At 36.6% G+C, this 22,354-nt stretch overlaps 2 protein-coding genes across 2 annotated transcripts; both read right to left on the bottom strand.

Annotated features, from left to right (window-relative positions):
- Nucleotides 1-271: 271 nt before the first annotated feature.
- LOC144350061 (uncharacterized) lies at nt 272-10,196 on the bottom strand. The gene is made up of 9 exons (XM_078008439.2): nt 10,160-10,196; nt 8,849-8,979; nt 8,496-8,657; nt 6,180-6,303; nt 3,556-3,665; nt 2,512-2,662; nt 1,852-2,042; nt 1,447-1,618; nt 272-555 (listed from the first exon to the last, which is right to left on the bottom strand). Exons 2-9 carry the CDS (start codon nt 8,969-8,971, stop codon nt 434-436), a joined length of 1,155 nt encoding a protein of 384 aa, XP_077864565.2. The 5' UTR covers nt 8,972-8,979; nt 10,160-10,196; the 3' UTR covers nt 272-433.
- A 3,852-nt stretch (nt 10,197-14,048) lies between these two features.
- On the bottom strand, nt 14,049-20,488 carry LOC100369113 (uncharacterized). Its single transcript, XM_002730722.4, has 8 exons — nt 20,329-20,488; nt 19,444-19,575; nt 18,939-19,068; nt 18,647-18,753; nt 17,992-18,145; nt 17,402-17,586; nt 16,719-16,890; nt 14,049-14,440 (listed from the first exon to the last, which is right to left on the bottom strand). The coding sequence occupies exons 1-8, from the start codon at nt 20,464-20,466 to the stop codon at nt 14,256-14,258; spliced, it is 1,203 nt and encodes a 400-aa protein (XP_002730768.3). The 5' UTR covers nt 20,467-20,488; the 3' UTR covers nt 14,049-14,255.
- Between the last annotated feature and the right edge of the window lie 1,866 nt (nt 20,489-22,354).

Raw genomic sequence — 22,354 nt, 5'->3', positions numbered from 1 at the left:
AAACATACAATAACTTTATGAACCAGATTTGACAACTGTCGGCCCAAAACAATTCATACTGACGATTTACTGATTTAAAATTACATAATGAAATATCTCGAGGATTGTAAATTATTTGCATCTCTTAGTAAAAATGTACGTGACAAACGATATTTAGTTTATCTCAAGCGAAACATTTCATAAACGTATTGAATTGCCCCTACATTCATTGACTTTTATTCGTGATATTATCTTGAATATTCTGTGGGCCTGGTAATGCATATCAGAAAGGTGTGATTATTTACTTGTTTATTTCCTATGTTTATTACATATAAGACGAACAGTTGCACGTTCCCTAAATTGAACAAGGAACGGCAAACATTGAATTATTTATCTGTTAATATTTATATCCAGAATATTTATTATCAACACCAATATTATATTTACAGGATCGCTAGTATACGTAAAGGATAGGGTTATCCAATCCAGAGACGGTGGTGGCCGTACTCTTAATGAAGTTCTCAACATCAACTGGGGTCCAGTTCGGGTTATTCTGGAGAATAATGGCCGCAGCTCCTATAGAAATAACAATAACTCATAAGTACTTTATAGTGTTTAGTTTCAATGTCCAACCCATATGAATTATAGTCAACCACCTCTAGCTACCTATCCACAATAGAAAAATGCCCCTCTGACTACCAGTCCACAATAGGTACTCGGACACAGAGGCGGCGGCACGAAAGTTTGCATGGCGGCGAGATCTACTTAATCTTGAAATCTAGACCCTCTTAAACGCTATTTCCTGCATTTTGAGAGACAAATTTGGCTTACATACAAGGGTTTCAGCTTGATTTGGGGCGACGCCCCTCCAACATTGTTTTCGCGTGGTCGACCGCCTCCGCCCCTGTGCCGCCGCCACTAAGGTAGTCCAGAATAGAGGCATGCCCCCACTGACTACCAGTCCATGATATGTAAATGCCCTTTAACTACCAGTCCATATTAAGGAGCATATCTCCTTAACTACCTGTCCATAATAGGAGCATGCTCTTCTGACTACCTGTTCACAAAAGGTTATGTCTTTCCCCTTTGACGCCCTGTCTACACTAGGAGGCAGGTCCCTCTGACTACCTTCCATAACAGAGGTATGTCCTTCACACTACCTGTCTACAAAAATAGGCATGCCCCACTGACTATCTATCCACAATAGGGGGATCTCCTTAGACTACATATCCACAAAAGGTAGACGCAGGCGTCATGGTGTAACTTGTGATCTCCGCTGTAATAAGTATCAACGAAATCAGAATGTTAGTTTTCAAGATGTCGAAATTGAATTGAATTCGCCTTGAAATAAGCACATTTGACACAGGGACTCACATATCAAGTATTGAAACAAGCTACGCATTGAGTAGGGTCAATCACATTGAAAAGCCACGAAATAGAGAAATAATAATTATGAAAGCCACGTACCCGTGACATGGGCAGCTGCTGACGAGGTTCCAGACGCGATAACACTCGGAATTTTCCGAGTTCGCTCGAAATTCAAACTTTCAATATTGATAGCTGGTGCGATTACATCTACGCACTGCCCATAGTTGAATACTTGTTCATCTGCTTGTCCGACCCCTCCGACGACAAGCGCCTACAATGAAATAAGACTACAATGAAGTCAAGTCGAAGCACATATGCAAAGCAGAATATGAAAACACCGAAAACAAACTGTCGACAAGAAGCTGCTCTCTGATTGGCCATAGTGTTAGATATTAGAGCTGGGTAGCCAATCAGATACAATCAAGTAAGTAATTTCTCATTGACTCATACATTATAGTTATAAAGACATAAATCCCGCTGAAATGCTGTGTGAGTTCTGTTTACCTTCTCGGCGCTAGCTGGTGACGTTTCGCAGGAGTTAATGCCTCCGTTTCCCGCAGCTACAATTGGCAGAATACCCGCATCATAGAGTTTATTCACGGCCGCGTTTGCTGCATCACTAACCCCGCCACTGAGTGATAGATTGATCACCGATGGTATGTTAGGGTTGGCGTTCGCGAGGATATATTCCAACGCTGTAGAAACAGAAACAGACAGAATATGTAAACGACTAGATGACATTTGGTGCCAGTCTAAGTAGATTTAACTTTTGACTATGTTCGAATCAACACAGGTAATTAAGTGATTTGCATTATTAGTATTTATTTTCAGTCATTGAGTTAAAAATTCGGTATTATGGAAGAGTTGTTTATTGCATGGAGTTTACACGTACTGAGAAACTGGGGGCTATTTCGCTTTGTAAATATCCCAGTCGCAGTGGTTCACATTCAATCTTCACAAATTATCACGCCTAATTCACCAACTATTGGATGGCCGATAGAGGGAATTGTTTAGCCCCGGGACCTTGTTCAGAAGTGTTTCATCTCGGAGTTAGACGCGGTCGGGACCAGCCCTCTTACTACTAGTAAACATGTCACATGTTTCTCAATAGCACATTAACATTAACTGCGGGTCGAACGTTTGAATAACACGAAAGAAACGTACCGTCAATTACGTAACCCCAAGTGGTATCCCCATTACAGTCAAATATTCGGACACTTAACAAATTGACGTTTTTCGCCACTCCGTACGTCATGCTCCCAATCGTACCAGCCATGTGAGTACCGTGTCCATTACAGTCACCTTTTACGGGGGCCTACAAACAGAGAACTGACTTTAACATGAACATAATAATTGCTAAACACATTGCCACACAACTATAACTATTCTGTGTAATTAACATACGTTGAAATCTGTGAATAAATAAGGCACATCTGTATGTTTAAAGTGGGAGGGTCGTCACCTGCGCACGCTCGGGAATTGAGTCCCAAGAGACGATAACAACACACGCTCAAAACGCAAAGGCTCATGGGTAGACGCTTGTTTGTAAACAATGACACGCTATGGCCATCTGACACATGCGCATGTGACGACTACCCCGCTTTAACCGTTCTCGATATGTCTTTAGCTTTTCATGTATCTGTGTATACTTTTCGAAGCATGTGGTCTATTAGGCTGTAATGTTCTTGTGTCCATCACAATTACTCCCTTTCCTCCGTTCACCTGTATTTTGTTTTAGCTCGCCCTGCTTTTCTTCTGGGGGCTATGTGTGGGCTTGCAATGCATATGGCAGTTTCCCCCATTTCTCATCATGTGGCCAATCCATTAGATTGAATGGACAATTTTAAGGAACACCATATCAAAGTAATTCAAATTCAGTGTTCAAGGAAACCTAAATATTTAACTGAACTTTATATTAACCTGTTACATAATTGGGTTCCAATAAACGCTACCATTTATACTAATTGTCCCTCCATATTTTTATTCAGACATACAATCTAAGCCTGCATGCGTATCGACTTTGAAAGGTAGCTATCAGCGCCTCTGTCTAAACGATGTGACAAAAGTGGTCCCATTTACACATAAAATTGGTTGTTAATTATTTAATGTAAGTGTGATTTTAAATTGTATCAGTAGTATTAAACAGTGCCGAACGATTCTTTCAATATGTGTTTACCGGTATATATGCAACGGTAAATGAATTTGTACCTTGCGACCGCTGTATATGTCTATCCAATCCGTGGGTTCATTGGCAAAGTTGCTATAGTCAGTATATATACCAGTATCAACAAGATACACATTGACTCCAGTTCCGTCTCCTGATCAATCAAATAAGCATGAAAGATAGCTCGCATTAGTGATATAATGGAAAGTTGAAAGATGAAGTACCTCGAATGATAGTCCAATACGGTGATACATCTTTCGTAATAGACCCTAGAAATAAATGGCCGCCGAGATTTTGTTGAGAGTGAGAAAAGTCACGAGACTTATATCGCTCCTCAAATCCTTCCTTTTGATATCGCATCCAGTTATCAAAGTATCCTAATTGCATAGATAGGAAGAGGTGTTAACGCGATGATAGTTCTCTTGTTCTCGCTTTCGACGATATTTTGGCGCCCATTTGCGTCTATTGTGCCCATATTAATATAATTTAAATAATTTATCATCACAAACATAGCATTTTGAAGTATTAGGCTTAATCTTTATGAAAAAATCTCTTTCGAGAAGATATTGGTGCAGTGAAAACAATTCTTTTAATTAATTTGAGTGTCCCTCCTATATCTGAATAATTAACAAATTTGCATAATAATTAGTGTGACTGACACTGAGGTCATTTAATGAAAAATAAATCTGCTGAAATGATTTACAGTTCTATGCTACATACATACAGATACAGATACAGAATGTCGAAGATATATGATGGTGATTGTCCAAAAGCCAATTAATACTATAGTAGTAGTAGAATATGATCCAATGTGCGTATCATCTAGTGTACAAACAATAAGACAGCAGCTCATTTTTGTTGCAAAATAAGATTCACTGAAATATAATCAACTTTCTCAACCTGAAAGTAGAATCTCCAAAAAAACTCAAGGAAATGACAGTTAAGTCGAAGCGTATACACAAAGCATAATTTGATAGGCTGCTCTCTGGTTGGTCAGACTTACCCAAAGGATTTGGTAGCAAATCAGACGCAATCTTGGTAATTATGGAGTTCGTGAATGCGATTTAAACGTTATTTCAATTGTGTCGATATATCTTCAATATTTAGAATCAATGTACTTTTAAAAAATCAATGTGTCGCCATGTTACGACATTTGGAGCCGAATCACGTGCTACCATCACTCAAATTGATTGTGTGTCTAAACTGTTTTTAAGAGATCGTAATATGCATGTTTTCAGAATTTAATGGCTTATGGAGTTATCAAGTCTTTGATATCATCCAAATAGAGAAACTTAGTTAGAATTAGAGCAGGTTAGAATTTACGTCGACACTCGGTGAAAATATTCAATCCTAAGTTTAAACAAGAAAACAATCATCCATCGGACAGTGTTACGTAAGTGATTATATATTGGTGAAATTAATATATATATAAAATATTAAAAGGGTTATTATTTGACAAAGAGCTTGTTACTGAACATCAAAGTATGTTTAAAAAACTTCAACCAGCTCCGAACATAGCCAACACAGGACGACTTAATATTGTTTATTTTTTTAAATCCATGTATGTTTGTTTTTTTTCTTCATTGTTTTTAGATTCAAAAATGTCAAACGTGCATTACAAAAATATAAAACTTACAAAAATGACTAACATGCCGAAAATGGAAATACGTACATTTCAATAAAGTTAACAGTTTCAAAAATATTTAATATTTAAGATATGAATAGTCACTAAACGAACTAGTTCATATTCACTCGGTCCGCTGCGCATACCCATCACCTAGACTGCTTGGATGGGTCAGTTTATATTAAAATATATGTGTAAGTTAATTACAAATGTGTTTCGCCATAATTTAGTATTAGTAGAATGTATTATATAACTTGCAGTACCCCTGTGACTTCTAACTTTCAAGTAATGGTATCTACGAATTTTGATAGGCTCGTCAATAAAACATATAGATATATTAACAATGTAACGCCAAAACTATCTGAGTAGAAAATAGCGCAATAAAAAAAAATCCTGATGAAACCGCATATAGGCTAATTTGAATTCATAGTTAAGGTTTATATTACATTTTATATACTGTCTCGGTAGCAAATGTATTAATACGATAATTCGCTTCTAAATGACTGTATGTGTACATTACAAAATATAATTACTAATAATGTTCATTGCTGTGATATATAAATGCGTTTAGTGGCAGTATATCAGATAGATGAATGTTGGCCACATAAACCCAGTAAGTGTTAATCATGGGATATAACAATCTTTTCGTAATCTAAAACATGTTTTAACTAAAATACAGATAATCTAATATCCTCGTCATGACGATGGAATAGTCGTATCACCACAGTGACAAATTTTAACTTTTTAATTGCAAAGTACAATAAAGTGGACTGATGTTTTATTTGTTGGTGTGTGTGTGTGTACTACACATATCTTGACAAAAACAAACTAAAGAACATGGTGGGATACTAGTTTGTTTTATATTTACATATTTGTTTCACAAACGTCCTTCTATATAGAAATCGTGGAATTTGTGGTTAAATCGCAGTTATTCGACATATTTTTCCAGATGCCCTTTGCACATTTTTTTTTTAATTTTTGATATCTAGTGGTCAGGCATTAATTGCTGTAGGCGATCTAACTGAGATATTAATGTGCTCTTACCGCTAGGATTGAATGTCCCGTCCAAGATGTTGCTGGTTTGGTCGATTCTGTCGAGGTTCCATATTTCCGCAGGTTTCACCTTGGCATCTTGTTCGATATAGGCAATTCCTAGCTCGCTCGCCATCTTTGAAAATTAGAAAAATAAGTCTAGAAAATTGTGTGGTCGATATGCTTAGCAATCTTTTATTACGGCACGAAGTTAATCTTATACCAATTTTAATTTCAAATCTCACTGTATAACTTTCTTATATCATAACATTTAGTATAACCGCATTTAATATGATGTAAGTGAAGATTCTAAGCAAAACTTGACAAATTAGCAATATTAAACCGCTACCCATTGTAAGGTAAGGGTTTGAGTTGTTTAAAGTAACGTTGTTGCGCTGTATGCAATTGAGACCTATTTCGGCTTGCCGTAGCTCATTCAGATTGTATTGTAAAACGAAAAAACAGTTGTTAAATTTGGTGACAAATTTAGTATGATAGAAAGCGTTTGCAGTCTTCAAATAACCGCAATAGACATAGTGGGGTTCAAGACCGAATATACGTGATTCCGGCGTTTCATACTAAATACTTTCTAATAATAATTTCACTTTCAAATAATATTCATGAGATATGCCTACGTCATAACCTCGTTTAAGGTTATTAACATATTGTGTGCGCAGTACGCATGCTTCGGGCCCGTTTTCCGTATTCCACAACGCATTTACGTTACATGCATCGTCAAGTTCAGCACCGTCAATGAGGTTTCACCACATTGATGGTGCTGAAGCCCACACATAAGCGACGGTACCAGATATATACAACAGCTAACAAACCAGTGACTGCTGAGGATTTGTACACACTTCCACCGTGTCATTCGCTGTAATATGCAATGACAATCCTGGTTTTCCCATAACTCTGGATTGTATTACTATTAGTATACACACCAATAAAGTTGACACCTTAGTCCAAGTGGTATAGGCTGGTAAAAATATAAAACGTACTGCCTGTGTTTTGTTTCCTATTACTTGTCTGCCACAGACAGTCTAATATGAGTCTGTAAAGCGGCGATTTATATTATGTTATTGCCTGCACATTAGTTTTTGTATAGAACCTTTGTACATTCGGGATTTTCTAACGCTACTGGCGAGATGTTGGCGGCCATGATGTCGCGTCACAAAAGTTCCCTATATAGTATATCGCGTGGTGACGCACTCGTGATGTCATTTGCAAATTGTCTATATATACTACTAAATACTAGGCACGACACAAATGCCTAACAACATTCTCTTCGTCTTCTCTTGTCGTCCCGGATTTGTGTTGAACGTAACTCTTTTCTCGCGAGATCATCTAAAAGTCAATGCCTGTCAAGTGACGCATTTGCACAATCATCGTTGGGGGTGATATATATATATATCTGACATGAATGCTCGTTGTTCAATAATATACACACTGAACAACAGTGTGGTAATGACTCCCTAGGCCACCAGTGGAAATCACCGAAACCACCTAGGAACCAGACTGGATCAATGATATGCATAACGTGACGCGGGTACCTCATAACTTCCGTTCCAATGATTTGACCTGCTGTGCATTTGAAATTGGCAATTTTGCTTTGTCATATTTAAAAGCGCGCAGACTTTTTTTATAATGTAGCCGACTTGTTGCATAGAAGAAAATGTGATCGTTAAACGAGCAATAAACATACAAAATAAATAATTGACGCACTCACTGCACACCATAGTATATTTTACACGCAAAGATGACTAATTCCGGTAGTCAGGTTTTTCACTTCTTACAAAAAAAAATCACAATGCAATAATTATGTTTAATAATACCAGCACGTAAAATGGTGAAGATAACTACTGTAAAATACTTTATTTCAGCTGAAATCAGTCAGGCTTTTTAGGTGTTTAGTATGGAATTAATTTTCACTGATTTTTGACGAGTTTAATGTAAAATACAGAAAAAAAAGATATATTGGCTGGATTTTGAATCATCACTTTAGCGAAAATAAATTCCAAGCGAAAATAATATAGTTTACAGTATAGCTTTCGGAAGGTTAACGTAACTGTACCTAATAAGCTAGCTATACTTAAATGGCGACAGTCGTCGCGCCCGTCCTGTTCGATATGGGACTCATATCGATGTATACAACGCGTGAAAATACATTGTTCATTTACATGAAATTCGAACACGCGCTGCGTCACGACCACCGCCCTTTAATATAAGTAACCAGTCGGATTCAATTTAATCCCATCAAGATGGAGTAAATAACAACAATACGACGACTACATCGTCTTGTTTCGCACAAGCAAATATTTAGCAACTCACCGACTCCAATAAATCTATTGATTTCACGTTCATGGTTTGGATGACAGCTCCATTAATGGCTTTATTGAACACTCTGTTGACCTTGGCTAATTTGAGGTCGAGCGGATCGAGTTTCTTCATTATAGCCTCAGTGGCGGTTGCCACATCACCGACAATCTCGTCCTGTTGGGGCAAAAAAATCATCAGAGTAAAAGTTAAATCTAAACAGAGCAAATGAACGTTGAACACATTGATCAAAACATTACTTTAAACTGAATTTTAAACTCATGTTATCAGTATCTTGACTTTTAGGGGGAGGGGTTAATATGAATATTAATTAATATTAATATGACTATTGATCACACTCTCCTTACCTTAAATACAACAATGTACTCGCCTTCCACCCAGTCTGACACTTTTCGAATAAAAGGTTTTTTAGATCTCGCCCAAGCAATAAGACAGACAGCAACTATCGTTAAAACGGTGAATAATTTCATACTGAATACTGTAGTAAAAAGGAAAGTCGTGTTTACATGGTTAATATACCAAACGCGGCGATGGAGCTATATTCAAGTAACTTGGAGATGCTTTTAAACACAAGTGTGTCATGTTAGGCAGAAGCGTGCGTGGATTTTCTCACGCGTTAACGGTAATAAATTGAAAACTCTCTTATTTCCCCGTAGGTATTCTATCTGTCGTCCTCAAACAGAACAACAATTCCTGGTAACTTAACGACCGGAGACCGATATCTTTTTTTAAACCCTGATTATAAACTTGCCTCATCTATCCGTAATCGCAAAGTGTAAATCTCGGTATAATGTGAAAACATCCGTATTTTAACAGTAATTACTGATGATAATGAGATTGAGCAAATTCCAGGATCTGTGTTTAATGAAGATTAGGAGAAGGCCTTCGATTCTCTCGATTAAAATGTTATGCATCAAGCTTTGACGTTTTTTGTTTTTTTTGTTTTGTTTTTTTTGAATTCTGGTAATGAGCTCCTCGATTGCAGTAAACTGTTTTATTCTGGTCCTATAACACGTGTTGTTGATAAAGGATGGTCTTCGGAGTATTTTCTCATCAAACCAGGTGTGCGATTTTGCCATACTACCGTAGTTTATAATTTGTGCCGAACTTGTTAGCCAAAAAGGTGAAGTCGGATTCTGTTATAAAAGGAGTTAAATTATACAGGAACGAGTATAGGATCTCGCAACACGCGGATGACATGTGCATGTATTCGTAAACCTCTGACGAATCCCTTAATCACGTTTTGCCGACTTTGGAACAGTTTGAAATTATTTCCGGTATTAAGGTTAATTACGGCAAAATCTAAAATCTCTAAAATAGATTCAATGATTATAAATCATATAGATAAAATTCATTCGGTTGAAATCATGTGATGATCAGTGCTAGACCTCACAACTATGTTGTGTATTCTCTAACCAACTAAAATAGAGAATTGAACAATGCATTCATTGAAATTGACGCGTCCTGTATTTACACTATGGTTAACATGCGACTGTGCGAGAAAACATATGCATTACCGAACCTGGCGGCAAACACACTAATAAGTGATTTATCTATCTCAAATCGCCTTAAAGGTTACCCGATAATGAATAAAATCAGATATAAATTACAAAAATCATATATATCTTGTGTATAAGCAATATTAAAATAAAACCTACCGTTGTACACCCGGCGTTTCGGCAAATAAACCTTGTTACACGTTTGAAGGACTTAAATAACACCACTTTGAATACGCAGTCAGCTGACTACACGCCGAATCACGAATACTTGCCAGTTTATTGGTTTTATGTTTCTCGTCAAATATTGTAGATAATTCATATGTAGCTACAACGAGCATTCACGGGATGACCTCAATCAGAATTCTTACACGAACGCACTGTTGCCTCAATAATGTCTTTTGTAAAAGTTGAGGGACTGTCGATGAATGGCAACTTATATAAATATTCGGCGTGATCAATGAATATCTGCGTCAATGTACTTCCAAGAATAGTATTGTTTTAGCCCCTCAAATACTATTTTATTCCCCCCCCCACATCGTCACAGACAGTGTTTTCACATTACAGCTCAAACAATACAATAGTGTATGGCGATTGTTGATCCGCTAGCTTACCATAATATCGTTGTTAGTGTGTGTATTTACTGTTTGCAAAATAAAGAAATATCTTCATATAAAAAAATGTGAATCAGTTTATGCGGGCAAACTAAGACCATACAAAATATATCAAACTTAATTCGAATCAAAATGACCTACATTTACATAATGTGGATCTGTACAAATAAATGTAATTAAGACAAAGTTTTAAAAAACATATATCACAAATTGGAGAGCTCAAATCAATCGTAATTAAAGAAGAGAATATAAGTTTATAAAATATACTTTATACTTGGCTAATGATGGCAAAGTGAATATTTTATGGAGTCTGCCATTTTGGTTTTGACGTAATTGATGTATTAGAGATAAGTAATCACAATTTGGAATTATTTTGGTTCGTTATGCATGTAGTGGCGACAAGTTTTGAACTGCATCACAATTATCGGTTCTTTCGGCTCAAACACTTCATTTAAAATTAGGATTTGATTCAGTCCCAAAATAAACTATCACTCAACACTTCCAAGTACGATTTCAAAGGGAAGGGGGGTAACACTTTTAAATAATGTTGACAGTAGAAAACGTTCCAACAAATGATGTGGCTAGAATATAGCCACGTGACGACCAAATGTCCGGTCGATTGACCGCATGAAAACGACATTGTTTTGTGTTCGTTAATTTTGAAATCTAGTTACTGCCACAAAATGTAAAACGTACCAGAAAATAACGCAGACGTCCCTCAAAGATATTCTGTCACATATTTTATAGATAGAAAACTTAATTTCGTTGCAGACAATGACAAATTTCGGTGTTCTTTAGTGTATATTGCCTTCCCCGGTGTCATGTAAACAAGGCGAGGGAACACAACTGACTAAAAACATTGTTGATTTCATTTGATCAATTATTATTTTCGTTATTATATTCGTAATGTGCAAAATGGTCTCAAATTGAAAATTTGAATTTCGCCATCATTGCATGCATAACTTCGAGAATCATAGCTAAAGTAAATTGTGATTGGTTACTGCCAACTCATCAATTGAAATTACATCAAACACCAAATTTTTAGATTCCAGAAGGAATTAGAAGCTAACTTTGCCGCCATAGACCAAAATTTACACTTTTCCAATTTCGTAAAATACAACTTATAAAAAATGTCTAAATAATCCAATTTATAAAGAATAAAAGAGGCATCTTTTTTGTTAAAGACTGTAAATTTCTATTATTTCATTGCTCAAACTTGTGATATCCGGTAACGAAGTGTACGTTGACGCATGCGCAGTTACACCATCTGTAAACAAAACACAAACGTAGCTGTCCACCTTAGTACAAATCGACGCACCCTTCGACAATTTCAATTAATATACAATTTATTTATTTATTCTTTTCTTTCTTTGTATTTCATTATTAATTGAGGTACACTTTTATTTGTGTCGCGTATTCCAAATCCAGCATATACCTTGGAAATTGACTTCGACATTTTTATTTACATGTTTGCGCGACGATCAAGAACATCCTGGGTTAGTTCCAAAAAAACATAATTTCCAATATCTGCAAGTGTTAAAAACAGTATTTCGATCCAAATAAACAAGGTCACCTTAACAGTACTTAAAAGAATTCCAGCTCGTGGAGACAAGTAAACGACACACATCCGTATAATTTTATGTGAATATACTTTTATCTGTACACGAAACACCAAACGCGTGCGTGTAGCAGTTCACAGTGCCTACGTCATCTGGTTATAAAAATAGAACTAACAACCATACGAAAATATTAAGCACCGGATTTTACGGAAAAATCAAAGAAAGATAGTACAATTCAAGTTGAATAATGAAGTTCTGTGTGTGTTGCTGGCGTATATATCGTATGCGTGGTAGGGGTCATTGTGATAGATTCGTTATTGAACTGTTTTTTAAACAAATATTAAGAGTAGTTATAGTTATTGATTTGATAGAATCTGTGAGATTGTGATTAAGAATCTGATTTTGTAAGCATCACGCGAACACATTATGAATACGAAGTGACATTATCTTGTTCTACGTCGTGTCTATATCACATGTATAGAACAACTACCTCCGGGCAACACACCCGTAAGACAACTGCCTCCTGTGCAGTTTCCTCAGACAGCTGCCCCGGACAACTACTACCGGACAACTGCCGCCAGAGTTTCAATTCACGTTTTTTTAATATATACATCGGAAAAGATGGCAGTCACACGTTTTACAATAGGTCATTTCAAGTTATCCGCGCATTTTTTAATCAGAAATAAGACATATTTTAATTGTATCCATGTGTCGAATGTTTCTGTACTGTCAGCAGGCTACTCAAATGGTTAACGTCACAATGTCAGTGTTTTAATCTATTATTGAACGATTATTGGAAAAATACTGTCAGAGTGAATTAATGACGCGGAAATATTACAAAAAATGAAGAAGAATAAAATAGCCAATCCTCGGGGGCGGAGTACGTCACAGACGTTCCACATTGCTACGACGCGCACCACTGTACATGCATTTCTATGGGCTCTGTGCGCGCTGCTGTGGAACGCCGGTCGAGCCGGTGAAAATTCGAGAAAACAACACAAACTCAACTTTGAAGTAATCCTGAACAACCAAATTTATATATGTTACATACGTAGGGCTAATCTTATTACACTGTTCAGAGGAGTCTCAATAATCATCCCAAAGTACCGTTTTCTGCGAGTTTTGGGCCTTTGTTTTCACCGCCGCGGGTTGCCAGGCGGTGAAAATGCCCGGATGTCCGCCCCCGAGGATAGATTGTTAAACTGTTTAGTGAAAATTGATTGTTGACAGCTGACATTGAGGGCAGTCTCCGAAAACAACTGTCCTGTTACCGTGATAAATATCAACATAACATGTTATCGAATTATACTACTTACACGAATCGTATTACAAGAAGAAACTGTTCTGCTGACTTATATAAAATTTTAAAAAATGCATGTTTGTTGAATTTGTAAAAATTACATGATATAAATACATATCAGAATGAGCCCATACAACCCACGATATTTACATATCGAAAGTTTTTATCCCTATTACAATAGTTAGAAACATAACTAATTTTGATTGGTTGAATCTGTTCGGTATAGTTTAATTTATTCAGGGGTAATATATTCAGTGCAGTATTAATTTGTCATATTTATGTCTTTATTATCTGTACTCTAGTTAACTTGAACTAGATTAAAATTTTAGCAGTCACAACATTTTGACTTGCTTGAATTTTGCATTTTTTTTCTCGCTGTGAAAATTTTGTTCTTTTTTACTGTTATTTTGTTTTGTTAATTTGTAGTATGTATATATATATATGTGTGGGAGTGTTAGAAATATGGATACTACTAGAAAATAAACTTAACTTCACCTCCTGTTTTGGAATATTATGTATATACGTTTAAAATCATGGGCGTTTTAAATGACAAATGAGAAAACCATTCTTACAATGCATCAGTTTATCAATGAGACATCTATTGAGTATTGTCTAACGAAAATAATATTACATGTGTACCTAAGTACAAAACTGCTTTCACCGAGTCGCATAAACGGTTTTTAGTACTCCATCAGTAGTTAGATTTGTGTTGATTCGAAAATCCTCTTGATGGACTCATTTTGAAAAGTAAAAAAAAAATGTTACAGTATTTTATTGTGAACCTGCTAGCATCCCGACTGGTAAGTTGCATCAAACGTAACAGCTTCATATTCAGCGCTGTTATATACGAGCAAATCGGGCGAGTCTTTAGTGTTAATGATATGGTCTGGCGTTGCCGAACAGATGATAGTGTTCTTGACTTCCTTCGGAGTCATGGTAGCATTAGCCTGTAATGTCAAAGCAGCAACTCCTAGAAGAGAAAATAACAGTTTAGTCAGTTAAGATGAGAGATAAATATTATTTCTTAATCGCGTGAAATATTGACATCAGGTCGTATACAGAGCTCAACTACATCAAGGAAAGTTTTATTTACCATTTTTGGTGCCGATGCTATGAAAAGGGAATTGTTAATGTAATCTTCGGCAACGATTTGCTCAATGACGCTTTCCCTACTTAGAAACCAAAGTGGACTGACGTTCGGCAGCATGAAAAGTACAGTTTTTTTAATAGACCATTCCAACGTAATTAGTTTATTCAGATACATACGTCATGTTAGTCGTACAATCTAGTGATTTAGCCAAAACGTCGTTAATTGTTACTATCTATGTAGATGTTTATTGTTATATGTTGTTTGTCTTGCCTCCGCTCTAGATTTTTTAACGGAGCCGCCAGACACGCAATCTGTCAAGTCAACGGAAATACGTGTGGACACATAACACGTACAAATATGGGCGTGCTGGTACGGCCTATATCAGCGGGGTGCGGTTTTATAGAATGGTGTACGTACGTTCTAGTTATTGCCAAATGGTGTCCTGTTTTGAATGTCTTTGGTGAGTTGGACGTGGAAATATTTATATTGTTATTTCAAATTATAATTATTTCAAGTATTTAATATTTTAAACAATAATCAGAGGTTAATCAGTAAATGCGCATAGCGTAGTAGTGTGTGCAGTTACGATAAACATTTTATGCCTAAATACCTGATTGAAAAAGAGTTTTTGCCTAATAATTGATGTCGTTGTGTCGGTGAGATAGATTTTGTTGAATATACCAAGGACTACATCGGCCCCTTTAGCTTCGTGATTTAGCAGCAAGCTTCAGTCTAACTACCAAGAAACAACTTGAAGTTGTGGTTGCTATGTTGTACATTTCATCAGAATCATACAAGTTTAAATAAAGAGCTTTCTTAAGTAGTTCTGAAACTGTGATTAGTACTTATATACACACATTCACTAAACAGTAGACTAATAAAATAAGTTTCCACAATTCTCTGTAATATCGGTGAACAATTCTTATCAAGGGTATAGGTAGACAGTTAATATTGTTTACTGCCTAAGTAAGTTAACGGTCACAGTGGCTAGTATATCAAAATAACAACTCTGGGGAAAAAGGATTTTGCAAAAAAAAATCTGTACATAAAAAATTCTGGAAGCAAATTCTAGAGGAAAGGTGAAAGAACAAAATTAAACTTATAAAAACAAACAAATTCTACACACTTTTATCACACTGACGCAGCATCACCGTGAAAAAAGTAAATATAGTGTGCATAGTAGTCTACAAGAATGCCCCACACTATATTTCAATGGTTAACCCATCACCCCTCAATCAACAAAAATGTAGAAATGATTTTGTGTTGTAGAATATAATATTAATATAGAACGAAATACAAAAGAAAAAAAACTTAAACTAAACTAAAACTTAAAATAAATAAATAAATAAATAAATAAATAAATAAATAAATAAATAAATAAATAAATAAATAAATAAATAAATAAATAAATAAATAAATAAATAAATAAATAAATAAATAAATAAATAAATAAATAAATAAATAAATAAATAAACCTATTTACGAGAGTCATTCTTCGCTTATTACCCGGACGAGAATTGGTGCGATCATACATGTTTTTACCGTCAGAATCAAAAGGTACAAACATAAATACGAATATGTTTCCACCAAACTGTGTTATGTCGGTAGTTAAATTGGTAAATTTTACTTAGTAGCCTTATTATAAAAAGCTAATTAATGCATTGTTGAGATTGTGTTTTCCACGTAGAATACAAAACGCGGTATCCCTCTATGAAAAGATGATACCCCTAACCATGTTATGGTTTTGTCCAAACGTGCGCCAGGCGTAGATGTCTGCAGATAACCAGCAAATCATTATTCACTAGTTTGAACGAAAATATTCTTTCATAGACTCCAACTAGCCCGTAAACATATATTGCATCAAACATTAGTATAGACAACATGAGTGAAATGTCTAACATAATGTACTTTCCTGGGGTCAAAGTTCATGGCCGCTTGTACCGGCCAGGTGACGTACGGTGACGTGTTGCCCAGATAATTAATTACAGTTTATAAACTTTTATAAATTCTTAAATGTGTGTAATCTATTTTCGAAACATATCGAATTGAAAATAGAATCCCATTATTTCTGACTCGTCAAACATATTTCCGAATTGTGTTTAACATTTCTGCACTTTAGTCTTAATAAAATATGAAATATACCGGGGTCTTGGGTTACCTGACACGTGTGGTGCCGACATAGACGTCCCGGACAAAACAGCCGTAGAAGTAGAAGACGTTGAATAATCACTGTGTATTTTTTCTCCAGGTGCAAATAAGTCCACGCACTCTCCATAATTCGAATAACCAGATCGAATGTCGTGTTTATCAGTTGACGCCACGGTTATCGCCTGCAGAGGAAATATGTACGTGTTATAGGCTTGCGAAAAGCTTATTTCTCGCTGCTCCTATATGTTGTCAGTTGCCGACTGCGTTGTTATACAATGGAGAAATGTAATTTATGAAACATACAATTGAAACTAAACAATGCTCAGTCAACAGTCGTTTATTATCTATCACGCAATATTTTACGGGTGCCTAGACTGTGATTCTGGTGCCGAGAGAGCAGTGGTGATCCGACCAACTCGGCAGAAAGTCGGGTACTCAAACTTGAAAGCCAAAAAACGCCTATTTAAAAGGAAATGTTTTGGCAAGGCACACTATGCGATTAGTGGGCGGATTGCAAACAGGTTTGCAAACACTTTGTATTCCGATAACAAATAGTCTTGTTTCAGCTCTACGTTATGTGCAAATAGGAAGTTCCCTTCATCAAAGGGGGTAAGATTGGAATCGAGTGCGCTCGAGTGCCCACCCTCGGTGTGGCGGTTTTCGGTATAATTGCGTGTATAGAAAGATAAATACCTCAGGTGAGCTTGCCGGTGATTTGTCACATGCGTCTGTGTCGTCATTACCGGCCGATACAACTACTGTGAATCCCCGATGTGATAGCGATGCAAGTGCAAGATTTATCGAGATTGACCTGTCCCCGGCCAGTGACATATTGATGACGGATGACGTCGTGCCATGTTTGGCGACATATTCTAAACCTGTAACGAGTGATGGATGTAACAGCACACTATCAGAAAAATCATAATTAAAGCATGGTAGTCGTCGCGCTGCGCATGTGCGACATTTATACTGATAAACATTGGTTTTCCCATAATCCAATGCGCTCTTCAAATGGAAATCACAAGTATGAGGTTTGACCAGGGCGCGACTTGCACTAATTACCACCGGTGACTCCTTTGATACCTCGTTGATCTGCGCAACGGTCAACGTCGCCATCTTTGTTTATTTAGACCCATATATCTCGCGCATGCGTGGCGCGACGACTACCGCCCTTTAAACTGTCGAAGTTATCTTTGACCTTAGACACAAATTATCCCAAAACAGTATTTTTTTTAACTATATCTCAGATTTAATCAAATATTTCGAATATGCTTGTAACTTACTTGCGAGCAATTCTGAGTAGGAAGCTTGGCCGTCACAGTTCAAAGCTCGTACACCCCACAGAGTGACTTTCTTTGCTATACCGTATGTCGTTCCTCCAATAGTGCCTGACACGTGAGTACCATGTCCTTCGCAGTCGCCGTCGTTGTCCGTTGCCTGAAATATGCATTAAAATGATTCGTACCTCGCTCTTTTTTTTGAGAAATAGCTCGAATATAGTCGAGAGCCGCGATTTTGTATCTCATTTAGAGTACGTTTAACTCAAACACGCTAGTTTTTTAATGTCGGATGAATCCAAATAAGGGCAATACTGACGCTGTAAATGGTGTATATTTACGTCACAGGTGTGATTTGTCACTAGAGGGCGCTATTCACAGGTAAATTATATTTTACCATGTATGTCTAATTATATTGCTTTGACGTATGGTGCGACTGTTCAGTGCAGGAGGTTCTACTGGGTATGATGACTCAGTTTAAATTATATTTTCTGGTACACAAACTAACCACTAAAAATAAATAAATTATAAACTTCATTTACGCGTGACACTGTATGTATTTTTGTATTCGAGAAATGGGATGTGACACATGGACAATAATGCCAAAAAGACTAACATCAAACTCAACTGATTCCTTTTTTTATAGAGAACAAAGGCTTACCGAATCTCCAAATACATCGAAGAAAAAATGTGCTCTTCCACCGAAGTCCTCGTGATCGTATCGAATGCCGGTATCAACTACGTACACATCTACCTCTGCACCATCACCTGGACAGAGACAAAGAAGCAAATAGTCATTATATAAATCGCACAAATTGAAGCCAAGATAACGCGCCACAATCGTGGTACAGCGCACGTTCTACGTCGCATGGGACCCATTTCAAGCATGACTAATAATTACATTCCAACAGCTAGTCAGTGTGTGTCAGTGTCATACCAAAACACGGCCTTACCTGCAGGTTTAAACACGCCATCTAGTGGTAGATCCCGCTGGTCAACTCTATCCAATCCCCAACTACGAACAAACGTTTTCTCAACAAATAAGTCTTCTTCAATATATTCAACTTCTTCAAATGTACGTATCTACGTTAAACAACACGTTGTATTTAAATCAAGGTTTGTTCATTTAGTACATGTATTGGTAGAAGCAACGCGCTTAAATGCTACAATTGAGTCCGTCCGGTGCCTCTTTCGAGTTGTGTGTAAGCAACCAAGGTTTATTACACGTGTTGTATACGTCGTATGAGTCTCATATTGATCACGGCGTGATGTCACGGTTGTGGCGCTTCAAGTTTCTCAAGTAATCAATATTGTATCACTGTTATATGCAAGGAAAATTGCGTTTATTTCTGTGGATTTTACCACTTACGTGCAAGAGAACACTGAGATAATTGATGCCTTTTAAATTAAAAAAAAAAAATTAGAAGACCCTGAGGGCCAAGTGACTTGGTAGTTTACCATGTTTAGCATTTCTTCATTTAACACTGCTGAGAAACCTCGAAATATTGTAATGAATTTCTTGAGTGCTTTCAGTTTTCTAATATTCAGATAATCGATGATTCGATCCACAGAATCGTACTCATGACCTTCCTGTAAGAAAAATAATATCACGAACTAGAATGACGCAGCAACAACAAAAACTATGACGTCAAAGTTTCAACTTGAAGTTGTGAATACACTATCTGTAATAGTCAAAGTTAAGATGTGAGATATTTATTCAGTTAGAAACAGTTGCATATTTAATCTACCCATGTTAGGTTTTCGAGTTTCGTAAATTGGTAGGTTGTTCAGATGTACATTTCCGCATTGCTCCGAAGTACATTACGCGCGTGTTTACATTACTGGGCAATGCAGGTCAAATGTCATATTTAATGTAGGGAACAGCGCTAAAAATAGAAATGTCAACGCAACATGATTGAGCAATCCTTTCTAATTATGGTTACACAGATTGTATTTGAACCAAACCAATACCGTACTCACTAACCGCGTTAATTTACCCCCTTTGTGAACGCCGAATACAAATGCTATCGTCATCCACGAAATAGTAAATCTGCGTTATTGGTGTCACGTGATGAAAACACGTGGCCAATAACAAATTGTGTCCGTTTGGTTCAAAAGTAATAAACACAATTATAAATAAATATTTAAAAATTTGTAAACCGTTGAACCAAAATGTTGCCTGGCGTTAGTTATGTATTCCAGAACTTATTTTAAATAAAGCAGAAGAATATTACGACGTCGGATAATAATTAAGTTTACACAGGTTTCTGGGACTACAGTACACGTGTCAAATACATGTTTTCCGACAATTTGACAATAACATAAAAAAAGAAGGGTTCTCACCTTCAGCACCACGATGTAACTCCGTGTCGGTACAGCTGAATGAATGTTTCGCCGATAAACTGGTGCTATCGAAACGCCGTAACTTTGCCCACTGATCAGCGCTAAAAATGAACATGTAACAAATGCGATTGAATTCATGTTCCTTACTATTGATGTCTGTTTCAACCAAAGCACGGGACAGAACAGTCATGTGTATATGTACGTATACATGTAGGATCAAATTCCGGAGTCACGTGACTACCCGTGTTTTTATGTCAGGTTACATCCCTCTATAGACTATAGAATGATTGTGGTCAGGTTCAACCGCGCCGCCCGTGTTACATTTCATGTATGTGGGTCAGATGTGTTGATTTCATTGATGAGAAACAATAGAGTGATCCATTATGTGTCCGTTCAAGTTAGCATACAATCATCGCTGAATATATTAAATATTGCGGTTTGAACTTATTATTTTAATCCCATGATAACATTGAAATTATTTTTAAATATCAATGCAATGTTTCCCCCGGCCCTTGTCGCCAGTAATTAAGATCATCAATTTTTTGTAGAAATTGAACAAATCGAAAACTTAAGATAACGTATCACGTGGTGTACTACAATTGTGACGTCACATACATGCTGGTACGCTCGCCCCATCGTCGTGATAACTAGTTACAGTTCATAGTGTCTTCGCACGTATTTGTACACGTCAATAATCAGAACAGATTTTTTTTTTCAAAACAAAAGAGTAGAAACGACAATTACGTGTAACTAGTGTGTTTTGAGAGCTTTGTCAAATTACGAATGATTTTTATGGAATTTCATCAATTTAAAAACCATTTGAATGAATGTGCTATCTAAAATTATTTTGTTTGGTGTTCCGAGTAAGTAATCGTGCGTGATACGGGAAATATCGAAATTCATGGGTGTTCTGGTGCTGGATTCGCTCGAAATCGTACCAGCGTGAAATAAACATTTATAAATATCCCACTATATAATATCATTATTATTATACTTATATTTATTATTATATTTTATGCTTCATATAAAAAGGTTAAACACACAGTTAGTGCTACGACTAATCTACCTTTTTGTCGTACATCAAAAATACATAAATCAAAATTTTAACTACTTTTGACACGTGATACGAAATTTAGTGAAATTAGGCATATGCTTGGACATCAACATTTAAAGTGAAATCGCTGAAAACATTCTGGTCTTCACATTAGCGTGAGTATTCATAGGTTACGTCATTGCTGCCTTACCCATGTCCTTGCTTCGTGGTATACATACAATCAAGCCACACTAATGAGTTCTTAAAATAGCTTAGTAAATCGACGTAAAGTTCAAAATGACGTCATCCTGTGGAGACCTGCGGGTAGTTATTAAAAGCATGTTGTCCATTTCAAATTGTAGCTAAGCCACTCTACTGCAATTTGAGAACCATACTGCTAATTCGGACTCTGGTATCAAAATACTAATTCACTTGAATCTATATAGTGCCAACATATGAATACGTATGTCCACAAACAAAATCTGTATTCTTGATGTTCGACATCCGCATTATTAATATGAAATCGATGATGACTCCTGCGCCTGCGCAGTTGTTAATGGGACAATTGCATATTAGTGCGACATGATATCCCGCATGTTCGCACATGGTGTAACAACTTGACGATATTCTTGGTCTAAAATATAATTATGCTGCAGCGAGTTGACCGTGTTCCCTTATTATGGTTTACTGCACTGTTGTACACGGCGTTGTTGCGTATACGTACGTATTTACTATGTTGACTGTTATTCAAATACTGGGGAGGGCGCTCAATCGAATTATGAATATTCAACACGTCACTGTGCGAAGAAATGAGGTATTTTGGCTCCATCGCCGTTACACGTGCTGGCACAGATGCGTGATGTCGTGGTCTGTACACGTTATATTGATATGCTAATTAATTGTACACCTGGTTTGCCAGTATATCTGGTATTATAAAGAAGCGTGATCTAATATATGGTTGTCAGTATTCTATAATCGTTGGTCGTGTTTGAG

This window comes from Saccoglossus kowalevskii, chromosome 15 (genome assembly GCF_978046115.1).
Source record: "Saccoglossus kowalevskii chromosome 15, keSacKowa6.1, whole genome shotgun sequence".
Lineage (NCBI taxonomy): Eukaryota > Metazoa > Hemichordata > Enteropneusta > Harrimaniidae > Saccoglossus > Saccoglossus kowalevskii.
Note: the sequence above shows the minus strand (reverse complement) of the source record. Positions and strands in the feature narration are given on the sequence as shown.

Coding starts and splice junctions, on each gene's coding strand:
- LOC100369113 (XM_002730722.4), bottom strand. CDS start 20,466: ATGAATTCAATCGCATTTGTTACATGTTCATTTTTAGCGCTGATCAGT. Junction 18,146..18,646: donor TCGATGTATTTGGAGATTCG/GTAAGCCTTTGT, acceptor TGCATATTTCAG/GCAACGGACAACGACGGCGA. Junction 17,587..17,991: donor CTACTCAGAATTGCTCGCAA/GTAAGTTACAAG, acceptor CACTCGTTACAG/GTTTAGAATATGTCGCCAAA.
- LOC144350061 (XM_078008439.2), bottom strand. CDS start 8,971: ATGAAATTATTCACCGTTTTAACGATAGTTGCTGTCTGTCTTATTGCT. Junction 8,658..8,848: donor AGTACATTGTTGTATTTAAG/GTAAGGAGAGTG, acceptor TTGCCCCAACAG/GACGAGATTGTCGGTGATGT. Junction 6,304..8,495: donor CAATAGATTTATTGGAGTCG/GTGAGTTGCTAA, acceptor TAATTTTCAAAG/ATGGCGAGCGAGCTAGGAAT.